Source organism: Balaenoptera physalus, assembly GCF_965194825.1.
Source record: "Balaenoptera physalus genome assembly, chromosome: 21".
Taxonomy (NCBI): domain Eukaryota; kingdom Metazoa; phylum Chordata; class Mammalia; order Artiodactyla; family Balaenopteridae; genus Balaenoptera; species Balaenoptera physalus.
The window spans coordinates 20,581,956-20,600,481 of NC_138902.1; the positions used below are offsets into that span (position 1 = coordinate 20,581,956).

The window sequence follows — 18,526 nt, forward strand, 5'->3', positions numbered from 1 at the left end:
ATATATATATATATATATATATATATATATATATATATATATATATATATGCCAGATTTCCTTATGTACGAATATGTAAATATGAAAATACATCCGACTAACAGCAGTAGAAAGCTAATTGTGGAGGCAATTTTTCTAAATTTTTACCACATTTTAAATATAAACATAAGAAATAAGGCCAGTTTCAATATAGAAACTGTATTGTAGTTATTTTTATTCTGTAGTGGCCTATAATAAAATACATCATCAATACCATTTGTTCTTGCTCAGTCTGAGCTTATTCGCCTTCCATGTTTTCAGAGAACTCACATTTTTTTACATACAAATTGGACATTATTTTGGCTTCATGACAATAAAAATAACTAGTATTAAACAATCTGTTGATTCGTACATGCTAATTAATACTCAGAATTACAAGTTTCACTAAATTTCTTCCTAAGTATTTTTAATGCCAAACTGATTTAAAAGATTTTAGTTAAGTTTGTGCCACTACCACAATAAAACTTTTATAAAGTAATTTATTATAAAGTTTAACAAACAGATCATAGTCTAAAGATGTCTGGTACATACATAAGCATCAGTGGCTGCATATAGTTTCTGGTCCTCAGTGAGGGGAAACTTACTCCAGTTGCTGCAGCGGATAGACTTGTCTTTCAGAAGCTGTTTACCAAAGAGGTGTTTAACCAAACCACTGAGGCTCCAGGTCTCTGTACATTTCAACTAAAAGCAATAAAAAATCAACTCAGCAAAAATTATTTCCTTCTATTTTCAGATATTCCTAATTATCTGATACCAAATTATCATGTCACACATAAAGCTGGAAATGTTACACCAAAATATAAGGCAGAGATAGTCCTTAATAGATTTCCTGTCACTAAAAACCTCATTTGCAGTTCACATTATAAGAATTTAATTCTGGAATTTCCCCAATGTAGGTATTAAAATTCTTGGACTGTCGAAGCATCATTCACAGACAAAAGCTGAATAGGTTGGTAGGGTTTCTACTTCTCAGCCAAATGAATAGTTGGCTAATATGAGAATTTAACTTAATGACTACATGAATAAAATAGGTGAAATATGGGTGATGGAAGTGATGGTCAAACTTCCACTAAGAGCATCATACCACAAGAGCTGCATTATGCTCTTAAAAAAAAAAAAGATATTGATATAGATGGATTAAAGAGATAAACTTAAAATACAATATTTAAATTTGCATATATATGAAACAAAGTGAAATAATACTAAATATGGGAGAGGGTGCTTGCTTAAAGAAACTGCTTGCTAAGGCAATGGATTAGAACTGAAGGTTTTCATTATGGAACACTCATTGGGGACTTCTTTTTTACAAAAACATTATATAGCCTACATTATTTCTTCAAAAAAATCTAAAATAGAAGGGACATTCTGTGAAACAAAAATTTCTTGTTTGTGAAAATAATATACGTATTATATCTACCTTTTCATTGGCAACATCTGTCAGCTCCACAAAACTCTTCAATTTGATGTCAAAGTCACGTAGAAGTTTCCACTGATCTCCTTCAATTCCTACACCTGCCTTTTTAATTGCTTCATTTTCAAGCAACATTTTTAATCCCTGAGGGAAAACTGTAACATTTTTTTATTATTTCCATAGGTTCTATCAAATTTGATAGATTTTCTACTTCTTACACATTCTATGTTTATACTTAAACTTCTGTTTAAGTTTAAATTCAGAAACACACTTAACTTGAGTGTTGCTTTTCTTGCCTAAAGCATAAAGTCCTGATTGATAAATGACAGAAAAACAACTAACATAAATGCTACCTCTGTTGTCACTAAAATTTAGCCCCTCTACACTTCAGTTCTCTACTCTCTAAAACAGGAATAATATCAACGCTTGACAGAGACGATGTAAAAATTAAATAAAACAGGGATATGAGTGAATCAGGTAGAACATAAATACTTAAGTAAACATAAGGTGATGAGAGAAGCACCAGTTAATTCGAGAGTTTAATTTCATATGGATAAAGTTGATATAATACAATTATCAACCATATAGAAATGAAACAAATAAAAGAGATACCAACCTGACATAGAAGAAATATGAAACAAGTAACATTTGCTCTCTGACACACACAGCTGGATTAGTGCAACTTTGCTCAGTTTCCCTTTACTGTATATTGGTGGCCATTCCATGTCAAATCCTACCACATCTCCATCAGATACACTCATGCTAAATGGGGAAAAATAGTGTAAATTAATTACATTAAAATTTTAATTTCTACATAACTAAAGACATCATTCAAAATGTTAAAAGACAAGCCACAAACAGTAGAAGATATCTGTTATACATATAACTGATAATGAATATTCAGAAAATATTAAAAATTCCTTGAAAAGTCAGTACGAAAAAGAGAAATAATCCAGTGGGGGCAAAAAAAAAAAGGAGGGAAATAGGAACAGGCAATTCCCCAAAGGAAATCCAAATGGCCAATAAATTCAAATACATGTATGAAGACACAAAATCTCAATAGAACTCAGAGGAATGTAAATTGAACCTATACAATTTCACATCTACCTGACTGACAAAAATTAAAGCTTCACAATATTAAATGCTGAGAAGGGTATCTACCAGTGGGACCACTCACATACTGGTGAATGTTTAAACTGATAAAATCCTCTTGGAAAAAACTGACAATATCTAGCTAAAGATGTGTAAACAGCATGAACTGACAAGTTTTTCTCATAAATATATGAAACTCTCATATGTGCACAGACATAAATGTTTAAGAATGTTCATTGCAATACTGTTCCAACTGGCAAAAAGGGACACACTACATTTCCATCAACAAGAGAATGAACAAACTGTAACATATTGAAACAATGTAACATTATATAAAAGTTTAAATAGAACTTCATATACCAAACCAAAAAGAAAAATTCTCAAGAATATAAAATATTGAGTGAAAAAGACAAGTGGCAGAATATAAACAGAGTTTGATAGCATTATTTTTAAAGTTTCTAAATGGGCAAAGTAATAGTATATGATATTTGGGGATATAAAATTATGAAAATTATAAAAAATATGTGAGGGAATGCTAAACACTGAACTAGTGACAGAAGTTCTCTCAGAGGACTGCAGAGGAGGGAATCAGAAAGGGCATACACGGGCTTCAGTTGTATTTTATTGTTTCATGTCTTAATAAAGATTTGAAGAAAATTAATATTAAGATTTGATAAAGCTAGTGGAAGGAATATGGGTGCTTGTTATATTATTATTTATATATGACTATTTCACAATTTTTAAAAGTGAAAAATATACTTTAAAAATTTTTTTAAACTCAACCTCTGCTTTGGGCTAAGATGAAATAACACTGATCAGTCATAACTTTCTTTCATGAACAAATAGAAAATTGGACAAAATATATAAACAGCAGTTTTCAGACACTAGACAATGGGCAGTACAGGACTATGCTCTCTGAGGGAAGGAATAAATGGTAAGGCCTACTGCTGCCCCAGCTTTCTGCCTGGAACATTCCAGATAACAGAACAGGGGAAGAGAGTCCAAAGCAGAGCACTGAATTGGGAGACAGAGCTCAGAGCCAGAGAAGAGGAGGCAGCTATAAGTTGTGGGTAGAGTCCTGGGGAGGAGGGAGCTAGGCAGGAAAGGACGTGCAAGCATGCAGTGACACTACGAGGCTAGACAAAGAAAAACCAAGGAACTGTAAGCTGGACAGCTCCTAGGGCTTACATAGAGGTAAGAGGCATTAAAGTTCTGAAAAGTTGGAGTAGATTCTTTTTGATCACCTGGGGCAGTCAACAAAGACTCCAGAAAGGTCACACCCATTACAGGGCTAAATCATGTCCAGAATAAAGGCTACCGTAGATATGCCCTAAAAAAGCTTAAAAATAAGCCTCAAAATGTAAGTCTGATCTTCAGGTAACTTAACTGCCTGACAGAGCAAAGCTCCTTTCCTTCAAGAAAGACAATAAAATCTAACATTCAACAAGGTAAAATCACAACATCCAATCAAAAATTGTCAGCCACGGGAAAAAAAACAGGAAAACATGACTCATAAGCAGGATAAAAATCATTTAACAGGAAAAATAACTAGTATAGTGGAATTAACAGAAGAGGATATTAAAACAGCTATTATAAACATGCTGAACATGTTCAAAGATTTAAAAGAAAACATGAATATGGTAAGAGCCAAACTAGAAGATATTTTTAAAAAGAAACAAATGGAACTTCTAGAGATGAAAAATACAACAAAATTTAAAATTCACAGGATGGGATAACAGCAGAACAGACACTACAGAATAAAAAAAATAAATAAGTGAACTTGCAGACAGAGCCAAAGAAACTATTCAAACTGAAGCACAGAGAGAAAAAAGAATGAAAGAAAAAATTTTAAACGCTGAAAGCGCCTCGTGACCAACAACACAGTATCAAGCAATCTAACCTATCTGCATTGAGAGTGGCAAAAGAGGAGAACAACAGGATGTGAGAAAAAACACATTTGAAGAAATTATTCAAATATGATGAAACTATAAACCCACAGATCCAAAAAGCTCACTGAACCCCCAAGCAAGATAAACACAAACCACACTACACAAAGGCACATCATAATCTAATTGCTGAAAACCTGGAATAGCAAAAATCTTTAAAGTAACCAAAGGAGGTGAAAATTAAAAAAACTTGCCTGCCTTCCATAAAACATACAATTCATCAGAACTACACTCTTCAAAACACGCTTACTGCCTTCAGATAGGACATACTATAGCATTGTCAAAGGTAAGATGGTAGAGTTAATACATAATCATAAATAACAGATTTTACCTTCTCTGTGAGACAATTTAGTTCTATTTAATGAGTCCCAAAAGTAGCCAGATAACTATAGTGGGAGTGAGGACACCTGAATGCTATTTCTAGAATACATCTACCAGGAGACCATTAATAAATAGCTTAACTTACCTCTGCTTCTTCTAAGCCAATGTGTAACAGTTTAAAAAAAAAAAAAAAAAAGGACAGGTATAATAACTTCAAAGATCTGAATGAATTCCCTATTTCTCCTTGTAAAATGCTTCAAGAGCCTTAGACTGCATTATTGCAGAGTACTAATTTAACCAGACAATTTAAAAAATACTAAGTCATTTTTAATGTTCTTTTTAAGGATCATTTGCTATAATTGTTGCTAACTAAATGCAACAGAGACAATCACAATCACTATTCAATATTACTATGTTGGTATTTTTAATGAAATAGAAAGGGGCGTTTTAGAGGTTGAAGAATTTTTGCATGTTTTTCCTAAACTGGTGTGTTCTATATATAACATCGTAAGTACTGAAAAGTCAAAAAAATTAGCTAGAGTAATAGAAAGGCTTATGAATGAACAAACAGGTACATTACAAATTTAATTCAGTGATTTTAAGTTTTTATTTAAAAAGCAGAATTAGAACTTATCAGTGATATTTTACATGTATAAGTAATTACGTACTGAACACACCTCAACTGTAAAACTCAATACACATATAAATATTACCATAATAGTTACATTCTAAGGGTCCAAATTCAAATGAAAGTAGGAAATTTAAATCTTTACCTAATATCTTCTGATAGGAAAGAACAATCATTAGCTTCATAACTGTACACAATGGATCCAGGGAATTCTAAGAAGGGGAGGTCATCTTCCAAAACACTCTTCTGAACAGATGCCTTGAGTTAAACAAAATTCCGAAAAGGCACAAATAAAATTCACATTAAATAATAAATATTCACTGAAATAATAAAGTTCACTGAGGCATTCAAATTATAGTTCTAAGTTTTATCAACTAATGCTTTATAGATTAATGAAGTCATACGGACAATTTAACAAAGATAAAGCTACCCACTGTAAAATTATTTTTCTAACAAATTTATTTGCAAACTTCTAATCCTATTTTCATAAAAGCATTTATTTTATTAAATTTTTTCTTCAATTATATTAGTATTCTACATGCAATAATGTTGCCATAAAATGCTGAAGACTGGTTGATGGAGCTTAAATCTATGAAGACTTAAAACTCACTTAACCATAAAAATTCACCAAAATAAATACTGTCTAAACTATTATCTGAATTGGAACAAACTGGCAAGGTCAACCATGTAAACCAGATAAAAAGGGAAAGTATAGAGTAAGAATTCTCATTTTTGTAAACCCAGTTAAAATTTAATCCCATTCATCCATTCAATGACTAGATTCTGGTTCATTCACACAACAGCAACTCTAAACGTAAATAATGGCTTGAAGTTTACAAGTTAGGATTGACTCATTTTACAGTCAAATGCACATTAAATTTTCCATCTTAAAGAATAATCAATGAACGGCATACCTTTCTTTCTTCTACACTATATGTCTTCTTCTGCGTAGACATCCATTCAGGAAGTTTCCGCTGCTGTGTTGTTTCCAATGTTTGTTCATTCATCTTTAAAAGGTTCTAGTTGCAAAATCCAAAAAACATTACTTTGTGAATAAATACAGTCTTTGTAAGAAAACTCAGAGATAGACCTATCAATATGATTGAGGATCCAAATATACATGTTTAAATTAAGTTACGGCATCTAGGCCCAAATATAGGTTATAAGAGCTGGAATCGCAAAAGAAAAAGAAACATACAACATGCTAGCTCTAATGACCATACATTTAGTATTTCTTCTTTTCAAAATAATTGAGCCAGTTTAATTGAGTTCTAAGGTTCTAGCAGTTTCAAAATTTTATTATTCTCTGACTTTGATCCTTTTAAAAAATAATCTTTATCTCATTTACAATGAGAATATCTGGGTGTATAAACTGCTACAAATTTTTTGACAACTTTAATTTTCTTATCATCTTTCCTAAGATCTAAGTAAACTCAGCAAACCGTTAAACTGTTCACAAGTCTACCTGAAGAGAATTTTGAGATAGATAAGCTTTTCTATATTAAGGGTTTTTAATTACACTCTTGGCCTAACAAGTGAACCAGTCTCCCTAAGAATAAGAGTTTCATTGAGAATATTTTTTAAAAATCTGTTACAAGCTTTGAGGGCTCTACTCAATATAAACCACACTTCAAGAATGGTTGTAGAAAATACAATTAATAGGAAAACCATGACATACTCTTTCTGTTAAAGATAAAACAGATCCATATCCTCATGTGACTTAACACACTAAACTGAAGTGGCCTTAAGTTCTTAATAAAATTCTTCAAACCCCAACCTTAGTTCCCGTTATCTCAGATTTCTAGTAAAGGCACAGCAGTTTTTAGTATACACCTGAAGATTCTTATGATGAAACAATGTCAATATGAAATAATCAAAGCAACTATTTATGATTATGGGATAGCCTGTTATCCCTACTGATTTTTTTTTCATTTATTTATTTATTTAGGCTGTGTTGGGTCTTTGTTGCTGTGCGCGGGCTTTCTCTAGTTGCGGTGAGTGGGGGCTACTCTTCACTGCAGTGCGCGGGCATCTTATCGCGGTGGCTTCTCTTGTTGCGGAGCACGGGCTCTAGGCGCACAGACTTCAGTAGTTGTGGCACATGGGCTCAGTCGTTGTGGCACATGGGCTTAGTTGCTCCGCGGCATGTGGGATCTTCCCGGACCAGGGATAGAACCCCTGTCCCCTGCATTAGCAGGTGGATTCTTAACCACTGTGCCACCAGGGAAGTCCCCCTACTGATATTTAGCAATACAAATTCTGAAAAAATTAAACAATATCCATAAAGTATCCATTTAAGTGCTCATTTTCCCAGGCATAAACCCCCAAAACTAAGAACACTAATAATGTATGAAAGAAAATTTTTAAAGATTACTTTGGCAAACAAATTTTCCATACAGAACAAACTCCATCATTCTTATGCACTGGGAAGGAAAGGATTAACAGCAGGAAAGGGGAACTCACTGGCCCTACTGGGGAAGAAGGAATGAAAGACCTCAACCATCAAATGTGCTAATGACCTCAAACTGGATGGTAGCCTTGTAAATCTATCAATGGTATCCACTAGCAGAAAAATACCAGAGTATCTATCGAGAAAATGTTAGCCAGATATAACTAACCTATCTAGGCTGCTTATCCTAAATAAGCCTGGAATTCTGGCTTTATTAATTATGTCTGGAAAATGGGGGGTAGTCAGTATAGACTTAAAAAAAATGCACAACATGAGAGTTGAGACAGAAATCTCAAGGTATTTGGGGGACCTTGAAAAGGGAGGAATTCACCTAGATCTGTCAGGCGAAATCTGTGATAAGCCATTGTCATGACTTCCCTAGCCCTGAGAGGTCTTTTAAAAGTGCAGTTTGAGACTCCTTATAAAAGTTTCATCAAAGCAAAAAAGTCTATATGATCAATTATAGTTATATTAATCATCAGGCCAAGTTTATTGAGACCAGACTTATTTTGCAAACAAATTGGTCTTAATTTGGTTATATTTGGAAGAAATGAGGGTAATTTTAGAAAGAAAACAGATTATGTTTCAATGAATATTAAATCCCAGAAATCCCAGTTTTGTTAATGGAGGTCTGTATTTACTAAGACTCACTTCCTAGATAGTTCCTTGCTGTTAGGTTATATTAATGCAAAGTTTAATTAAATTATTAAAAGGGCACTCTTAAGTTTGGTTTTGAAGCTTATCTCAGTAATCTTTTGGATGAAGATCAGATGCCCCACGACCTGCAACCAGGGGATTATGCATACTGGAAAAGACATAATTTAAAGGACTATCTCCAACCTAGACAGAAGGACTCTTATCAGGGACTCTTAACTAGCTCATGCACACTGAAACTGAAAAGAACTGATTCGGATTAATTCCCACTTACAAAGGGTCCCTACACTGGACTCGCCTATAGAGATTATGGCTGACCTCAAAATCACCTTAAAACAATGCTCGGAGGAGAAACTACACGCACACCAGGATGAGAGGAAGAAGACATCAAAAGTAGACAGTTAGCCCAAGATCCTGGACCTGGCTTGTATGATCCTTTTCTAGACTTCTTGGACCTTTGCATATGAATCAAATGTTTTCCTATCATGGGCATGATCCTATGTTAATTTTAAAAATCAATCCAGGGGCTTCCCTGGTGGCGCAGTGGTTAAGAATCCGCCTGCCAACGCAGGGACACGGGTTCGAGCCCTGGTCTGGGAAGATCCCACAAGCCACAGAGCAACTAACCTAGAGCCTGCGCTCTAGAGCCCGCGAGCCACAGCTACTGAGCCTGCGCTCTAGAGCCCGCAAGCCACAACTACTGAGCCTGCGCTCTAGAGCCCGTGAGCCACAACTACTGAAGCCCGTGCGCCTAGAGCCCATGCTCCGCAACGAGAAGCCACCGCAGTGAGAATCCACCCCCCCACCCCCGCTCGCCGCAACTAGAGAAAGCCCGCGCACTGCAATGAAGACCCAACGCAGCCAAAAGTAAACTAATTAATTTAAAAAAAATTCTTACTTACGACTTTAATAATACTGCTAGCTATGTTGTTTGTATTTTGCCTGTTTTACAAGATTGCTGTTCCTTGCATTACCAAATGTGTGACTGAGCCTCCAACAAAAATACATAGTTTTATATGAGATCAATAATTGTAATAGTGCAACTCTAGATATGGGAAGATGATGCAACAAGGCGGAATTTTTTTCTGGACCATAACAGACTAGTAAGACAGGTGGTCCTTTGACTATTGTTAATCAGACCTAGTCCAGTAATAGCAGACTGAGTGGCCTATCAGCGAAATTTTCGCCAGACCTAGGAATGAGCCTTCCTAGCACCACAGGACAAAATGGTCATGAAATGCCTCCCAAATCATGGTCCAATTTATGACCATGAGGGGGCCCTGTCAACTACAATTGGTACTTGCCATTGGCACTTGCCATCTACCTGTACAAGGATTAAACCATGTGCTGCTGCAGCGGCTGACTTTCAACACCCCCTGAAAGGAGTTCAGGGTGGAGAGCAGGAATGAGGCCCTCTGCGCTCTGGGAAAAACTGGTCTTCAGATAGTTAGATATTTTCAGGAGACGATTTTATGAGCCCAACTCTTGTATCTCCTCATATCTGGAAAAGCACTAAAATCCTTCATGGTGACGTCTGCTCCTCGTGACTAGCAAAAACCTTCTGCAAAAAATATGTGCTTGATTGTATGTACTTCCCCTTCACCAAAATCACATATATACTGACCTTCCCCCTTAGCTCTTCGGAGCAGTTTCTCAGAGCTATCTGAAATGCTGTCTCCCAGGCTATAGTCCTCATTTTGCCCCAAATAAAACTTAATTCACAACTCTCACGTTGTACATATTTTTTAAGTCAACATCAGTAAGCTGTGTAATTTAGAAAATATAAAACAGAGGAGTTTCAAAATGAAAACTTCCTTTGCGGTTTTTTTTTTTTTTTTTTGCACACATTGCTCAAAACTATTCTGCTAATCCAAAACCATAACATGTACTAATGCAGAAGAAAAGGACATTTTTGGAATCTGTGTGTGAGAGTTTGGGGTTCCTCCAAAAAAAAAAAAAAAAAGGAATATTCCATCTGCACTTGGTGCTCTTTGAATCATTAGCAAAGTTTGGCATTGGGGAAGATCTATGATTCAGTGAACCAGAACTGACAACGCAAATGTTAGTGCTACCACCTGCATTATATGTAATAAGATAAAATATATAAACTATATATGCCTTATTCATTATAACGCATTTTACAAATGTTAGTGGTTATTAATAAGTTTATATTTGCCACAAATCCAAAACCCTTGACAGTCAAAAGTTGATCCCAAAGTATGTGTATATACATATACACACACAGACACAGACACACACACACAGGAAAGGAGAGTCTATTCTTAACCTTAAAACACATTTTTATTAAACTGGAAAACAAGCTTTTGCTTCATGCAGAGTAGATCATTTGCAAAACTGCCAGAAAATTGAGTTTTCTGAAAATAATAAACAATTCTATAAAACAACTATAAAATCTTGGAATTCTGTAATTCATTCACACTGCCAAAACAGAAATAAACTTCAATAACTCCTCCCTGCAGCCACCTATAACGCTAAAATCATTTTAATTTAAAATGTCTAATTTTTAGGGGCTTCCCTGGTGGTGCAGTTGTTAAGAATCTACCTGCCAATGCAGGGGACACGGGTTCGAGCCCTGGTCTGGGAAGATCCCACATGCCGCGGAGCAGCTGGGCCCGTGAGCCACAATTACTGAGCCTGCGCGTCTGGAGCCTGTGCTCCGTAACAAGAGAGGCCGCGATAGTGAGAGGCCCGCGCACTGCGATGAAGAATGGCCCCCGCTTGCCGCAACTAGAGAAAGCCCTCGCACAGAAACGAAGACCCAATACAGCCATAAATAAATAAATAAAATAAAATTTAAAAAAGTCTAATTTTTAGACCTAAATACTTTTTTGCATACAAAATTCTGTCTAGATGTCTCCAGGCAAAGAATTTGGAAGTAAAATTGTTTACAAACCTAACATTTGTGTCAAATTTACTTAGATCTTGGGACAGATAAAAAGCACACAGAAAAGTAAAGTTGTAGCAGTAGGGAAATTCTTCAGCATACATGAGGATTTTTTTTTAAAGCTTTTTCTTTTTTTTAAGATTTTTTTTTTTTGATGTGGACCATTTTAAAGTCTTACTGAATTTTTTACAATATTGCTTCTGTTTTATGTTTTGGTTCATCCGGCCCCTAGGCATGTGGGATCTTAGCTCCTCAACCAGGGATCAAACCTGCACCCCCTGCATTGGAAGGCGAAGTCTTAACCACTGGACCACCAGGGAAGTCCCTACATGAGGATTTTAATCATTGATCAGATAAAGGTTATTCTTGGGAGGGATCCAAGTCATTGAATAATAGAATTTTTAAATTATGTATTTAGCTGTTACGTTGTTGAGTATGAACAGTGTTGACACGTCTTTTACTAAAATCAAGTCTTATCATTTCATAATGCTTCACTTTGAGCCATTAAAGGATAATAAGCTCCTCTTTGAAATAAATAATATATTTTGATTTGTTCTGGTTTGGACTTTCCTGGAATAATCTCACGTATCTATCCACCACTACCTGCTACTTTTCAACTTTTATCACTTTTTTAAAGGCTGGCTTTAAACAACATACACCTGGGATTTTTGTTGTGGTTTATTTTTCTGGTTTTGGTTTTGAACAGCCCAATTTGAACACATCTCTTTCAATAAGGAGATTCATCTCATTCACAGTTAGTGTAAGAACTTGAGCTTTCCCTTTCATCTTACTTTGATTAATATTTACCTTCCTTTCTTCAGTTTCCTCTTATTCTTTGTCCATTTTTTCCAACTGTGTGAAATTACCATTCAAACTCTTTTTTACCATTGCCAGTGTTAAAATTTCACTTTTTTTCCATCCTATTACTCTACTATCTCAGCAAAATAGTAAAACTATATCCCTTCCCCGCCAAGACCTGACGTTTGCACTGTCCCTCTACCCAGCAAGGCAAACTCTTAGAATGTTTTGAGTTCCCCATCCTTCTAACTACTGTTTTTTTGCTGATACGGTTTTGGCTACAGCCTGTTTTCTAGTATTGCTCTTCTGTTTCAAGAATCCTTACTATTTTCTAAACATTTATGTTACCAATTTCATCATCCATTTTAATATGTTTATATAAATTTAAATATATATGTAAATGTATATATTGCTTACTATAGTTTCCTCTTCCCTTAATCTTGTCAACCTTGAATCTCTGTTTTGATTCAACTGTTTGTTCAGAGGTTTTGTTCAATTATTTTCCTCAAGTAGAATATGTAGGTGATAAGCACTGATCCCCTGCATATGTGAAAATTTATTTTTCAAAGAGGTAAGAGAATGATGTGTTAGCTGAACATAACAGTCTCTCAGCAGTTTGTAGATGTTCTCTTACAGTCTTCTGCCTTTTAATGTCACAAGTAAGAAGTCCATTGTTTTTCTGATGCTTTCTTCAATTGTGACTAATATTTTTCCCATCTGGGAGCATTAAAGATGTTTAAGGATTTTCATATTTTTATGAGCCTAAGTGTACACTCTTTACTCTCCTTGGAATCAGTGAGTCCTTGGAAAAGACTCCTTTCCAAGTCTTTACTTAAGATGAGAAAATTTTCCCCTTGTTATAGGTTGAATTGTATCTCTCCCCAATACAAGATAGGTTGGAGTCCTAATCTCCAAGTAACTCAGTGTGACTTTGTTTGGAGATACAGTCATTACAGAGGTAACAAAATTTCAATGAGGTCATTAGGGTCGTCCCTAATCCAAAATGAGTGGTGTCTTTATAACAAGGAGAAATTTGGACACAGAGACAAGACATGCGTAGCTGGAGGATGATGTGAAGAAACACATGGAAAAGAGTCATCTACAAGCCCCGAAGGCAGGCCAGAAACAGGCCCTTCCCTCGCAGCCCTCGGAAAAAAAACAACTCTGCCAACAAAGTGATTTCGGACTTCTAGCCTCCACAACTGTAGAACAATAAATTTCTGTTGACTCTTCTAGTTTGTGGTACTTAATTATGGCAGCTGTAGCAAACTAATATACCCCTGTTACTAGTTTAGTTATTAATTGCCATAATCTATTCCTTTTTTCCTTCTACAGCATTTATTCACATTCCAGTGAATTTCTTGCCCGAATTTCTTCTGCTGGTGTCTACTTATTCCTACCTGATGACATCCTCTTTAATTTTGTTCTGTATTTCAAAGAGACTTCTTCCACTTGATTTCCAAGATGCTAATTTCATTCTCAACATTCTCAACTTCATTTCATAGTCGTTTTTCAATTTGCCTCCTGAATTTTTATAATGTTGAGATCTCGATTGTTAGTTTCAGAAAGTTTCTTTGTACTCTAGTTGAGTCTCCCTAAATGTGCTTATAATTTCTTTCTTTCGTAAAAGTTATAGTCTAACTGTTTCAAAGATCTGTGTCAATGGGAGCTTCCTATTTTGGATGTTCTGTTGGTCTTCCTTCCCCTATGCTGGATTCCTTGGGTGGATTGTTATTTTACTTTACCCGTATAACTCTATTTACCATCAGCAGTCTCAGCTCTTAGGGTCCCTCAGGAAGCTGCAAACTGAGGACAAAGACTGTAAGTCTTCCACTGAAGCACTAGGAGGCAGTATCTCTATTCACAGATCTCCCCAGTTGTAATCTCAAGGTCTAGCCCACCAACACACTGAGCCCATCAGTACAACTCCTCTGGAAGTCCTGTAAGACAGGAAAGATCAAGTAGGCTTCCTAAGACCAATGAGTTGTTCAGTGCATTCAACAAATACCGATTTAATTTTCAGCCATATTTGTTCTACCACAGTAATTCTATTGAGTATTTTATTGAGGAAATAATGTTTTAGTTCCTTTCTTATCCTCCAATTTTCCTTTTCCACCGTTTTCAGTTCTTTGATTAATATATTTCCTATTGATTCCACTGATAACACTTACAGGGACTTTTAAGTTCTTTTTTGTGTAGAAATTCTTTTTTAATCAAGGGTCAACTGTTCAGCTTAGTAAGCTTGATATCTGTTGATTTTACTCAAATACATGATGACTCTCAATTGCCTGCTTCATTTAAAAATGAAGTTTTATACGGAAGTTGACAACATCTTCAAGTTCATGGCACATTCAGAAAATGAAACTATTTTTACAGCATGCTGGGAAGGGGATCTGGGAGTGCGAATATGAAATTTTGGGAAACTTTCATCTTCTTTATAAAATTAAAATTTTCAAACTTTTTAAAAACAAACTTGAAATCATTTAGACGGAATAACTTTTTTTTTTAATTAATTAATTTATTTATTTTTGGCTGCGTTGGGTCTTCGTTGCTGCGCGCGGGCTTTCTCTAGTTGCAGCGAGCGGGGGCTACTCTTCGTTGCGGTGCGCGGGCTTCTCATTGCAGCGGCTTCTCTTGTTGCAGAGCACGGACTCTAGGTGCGCAGGCTTCAGTAGTTGTGGCTTGCGGCTCTAGAGCTCAGCCTCAGTAGTTGTGGCACGTGGGCTTAGTTGCTCCGCAGCATGTGGGATCTTCCCGCACCAGGGCTCGAACCCATATCCCCTGCATTAGCAGGCGGATTCTTAACCACTGCACCACCAGGGAAGTCCTAGATGAAATAACTTTTGTATGTTATGCTTTATGCTTAAAATGGTTACACACAATTCCTGATTAAGACCTTTTAACAACATATTCTTAATATTCTGTAGAGCAACCATCACAAAGAAGCATTGTTAGCACAAGTGGTAGCAAATGGCAAAAGAGGAGGCTTTGCTCCAATATACTGAAGACTCCTTTTTCACTGTTAACCAGCATTCCAACAATTCGATCCTTTAAATTGCACTTCAAGGATGCTGAAAGTCTTTAAATCTAATGCTTCTCCTTTTCTTCTACTGAGAAATACGTTAATTTCTTCTGATGATGTAAATAAGCTTCAAAAATGAATGTTTTTATACCAAGTATTTCAATATAATGCTAAAAAGCTCTGTCTCAGGTACACACTGGCTTTGCTCTAATAATATTATTAATCCTTCTTTAGAATTCAAATAACACCAATTAAACAATCACTTCTAAAATTATTTTAACTTCACTCTGACAAAGCTGAATTTTTACTCTGTATCCATAAATTTTGTCAGTACATGTGAATATATTAATATTTTCCACACGATCACTGCACTTTTGATTAAGTTAATTCAAGTGCTCAAAATGTCAGTTAAGGATACCATTTTTTGAAGCCAATTATTATACTTCAACAAATCTGCAAAGTAAGAGTCATTCACATAGAATAATTTGAAATTTTCCCTTTAGCTTATAAATCTTCCTTTGGACTGTCAACACACTTCAGTAATGAAATAGCTAATCAGATTTCTTCACCTAAAGCTGAAAAGAAGGTACTGTAGCAGCTTGGATTTCATTAGATTCACCATTTTTATGACATCATTTAATGTAGAATTCAGAACTACAGGCAAATTTTAATATACAAGAGCTTCTCTATGAGTAAGTCAACATATTACTTGGAATATCCGGTTTTTTACCTTGAAACTTAACATAAAGCCTTTATACCTTCCTGTTATTACCAGTCCCAAATTTCCACTGTTTCCATAATATCTCATATGTTTCAAAATATTCATTTTTCACTTCATTTTTCATTCCCGGTTGGTTTTGGAACTTCTTTACCAAGCAAATAATGTCCTTCCAGGCATTTTTCAAGGATTCTATACAGCCTTCTAACTGAGGACCATTGCCAATATTTATGAATTCGTAACTGCGATGAACACTTTTTTCATTAATCTTCTGGATTAATGTTGTCTTTGTGTCCTTGACAAATCTTCAACATAACTTCTAATAGAATAATTGAAAAATGGCAACTCTTCCACTTCCTTTGCCCCACTGGTCCAAACATAGTGTTCCACATAGGCGGGGGGGGGAAAAAAACAGATTTAGCACACTAGTGAGGTAATCTGAGCTTTATTCATTGTGCAATCCTGTAACCAGCTTCTTGAGCTCAATCTGATTATTTCCTTTATCAGCCTCTTAAATTCGTTCTTATTTTTTGCTCAAAGACGCTTTCAAAAGTTCAGATCTTTTGTTTAGTAAAATAGATGTTTTATGAAAAGGTACCAGAGTGTTTTGTTTGACATCCCTACCTCAATTGATTTAGGCTGAAAAGTGAAGAATTATGGGAAGACAAAATCCAATTCTGAAATAATCCTTTACTGCCTAATTATTGATTAAATACTTAACTATTATGTTCAACTCATGAATCGGATGACTTTCCAGCTTTAATCACTATCTTAGACGTCATAATGGGAAAGCAGATATCTATAGAAATTAAATCTATTAGAATATAAAGTACTTAAAATACTACAGGTCTTTAATTCCTTGGGAAAAGTTTTCTGTCAATTGTTTAGCCTGTCTGCATCATGAATATTTCTAAACAAATCCTATCCAAAAAAATTTTTTTTTAATTAAGGAGACTAAACAAAAACTAAGGGTACTGAAATAACTTAATTTTCATTTAATTTAATAATCAAAAATTTTAAAGTACACAAAATATACTTCAGGATAATCAAATATATTTTTAAATGAGTTTCTGAAGTTACAAAGCTTTATATTTCCTTATTGAATCAAATGAGTTGCATGTGTTCAATTAATCATTTTTAGACATAAACACTAGTTCTTTAAATTCTAAAAACAAACATTATGAAATTCTATCAAAATCAGGGTTTGCAATATTGTCACATCAAAAGCCCGAATAAATAATTAAAAATTAAATAATAAGAAAATTAATAAAATTAATTGTAATCTATTAGAGAACACTAAATATCATACACTAATAATTAGCTAATAATCCTGCTCTTTTCTATGCTAGTAGTAAAATTATGAAAATTAAGACAAATAAAATTTAAAGAACGCCCATAACTTTCCCAATGATTAAATAACATACACATAGCCAATTAAAGTAATTAATAGACAGGAAATTATTTAACAGGAAAGTCAGAAGGAAGTACTACATGATACAGCCACAACACAACTCTTTTTGACCATGTTTACTATGCATAACCGTACGTGTTATTGAACTCAAGTAGCTAACAAAAGCATCTACATAAAGAATGTTCAGGACTTCCCTGGTGGCACAGTGTTTAAGAATCCGCCTGCCAATGCAGGGGACACAGGTTTGATCCCTGGTCCAGGAAGATCCCACATGCCGCAGAGCAACTAAGCCTGTGCGCCACAACTACTGAGCCTGTGCTCTAGAGCCTGCGAGCCACAACTACTGAGCCCGCACACCTAGAGCCAGTGCTCTGCAACAAGGGAAGCCACGGCAATGAGAAGCCCGCACACCACAACAAAGAGTAGCCCCCGCTCGCCGCAACTAGAGAAAGCTCGAGTGCAGCAACGAAGACCCAATGCAGCCAAAAATAAATAAATGTATTTAAAAAAAAAAAGTGTTCAAATATAATTTCACCTAGTATAAATCTTTGAATGTTTGCCTTATAAAGTGCTTTTATGTCTGAAAATTATAAAAAATATGCAACCATCAAAATCTTGCGTTACCTATAACCCATGTCACTATGCTGCAGCACAAATTGGAAGGCACTAACTTCCCTCCAGTTAACTCTTGCCAACAGTCAGTATGGACCCAGTGTTGCCAGACCTTCCAATTTTTCAAAAGAACTGGATGTTACTATGCAATCTTCCATCTGATATCAACTTCCAAGACCCAGTTTCCTGCAGGCCTCTTAATTCTAACCTCTGCTGTAGACAGATCAATACTAGCAGCTGATGTGAGTATCCCTAGAAATTTTAAGAGTCAATACCCCTTCATAAATCATCCTTTGAGTGAAATACTTGGGTACATTTTTGTAGGTGCACTACTGAATGAGTGGTTGAGAAAGAGTAGGAATATGCCAACAAATGGATTTTCCTTCAAGAGGCCCACAGGAGACAGGGTGGTAGTCTGGGGCATCTACTTAATTAGTGGAGTAGGAAGTGAATTCTCCTAAGACTGGAGCACATCTCCTTTTTCTCCCTGCTTCTGAGTCTGCTATGTCAACTCATACTG

General features: G+C 35.4%; 1 protein-coding gene across 8 annotated transcripts in view; it reads right to left on the reverse strand.

The window, feature by feature from the left end:
• The window catches only part of WRN (WRN RecQ like helicase), a 124,091-nt gene that overhangs the window by 90,584 nt on the left and 14,981 nt on the right, over positions 1-18,526 (reverse strand). For 6 of the 8 annotated variants that reach the window (XM_082444595.1, XM_082444594.1, XM_082444593.1 and 3 more), the window contains exons 2-6: positions 6,352-6,456; positions 5,583-5,695; positions 2,067-2,212; positions 1,457-1,605; positions 571-720 (exon numbers count right to left, since the gene is read on the reverse strand). In XM_082444595.1, the coding sequence (XP_082300721.1) occupies positions 571-720; positions 1,457-1,605; positions 2,067-2,212; positions 5,583-5,695; positions 6,352-6,444 (651 nt within the window). In that variant the 5' untranslated portion in view covers positions 6,445-6,456. Of the gene's footprint in view, positions 1-570; positions 721-1,456; positions 1,606-2,066; positions 2,213-5,582; positions 5,696-6,351; positions 6,461-18,526 lie in introns of those variants that run through there. The other 2 variants (XM_082444591.1, XM_082444597.1) reach the window with 2 other exon arrangements.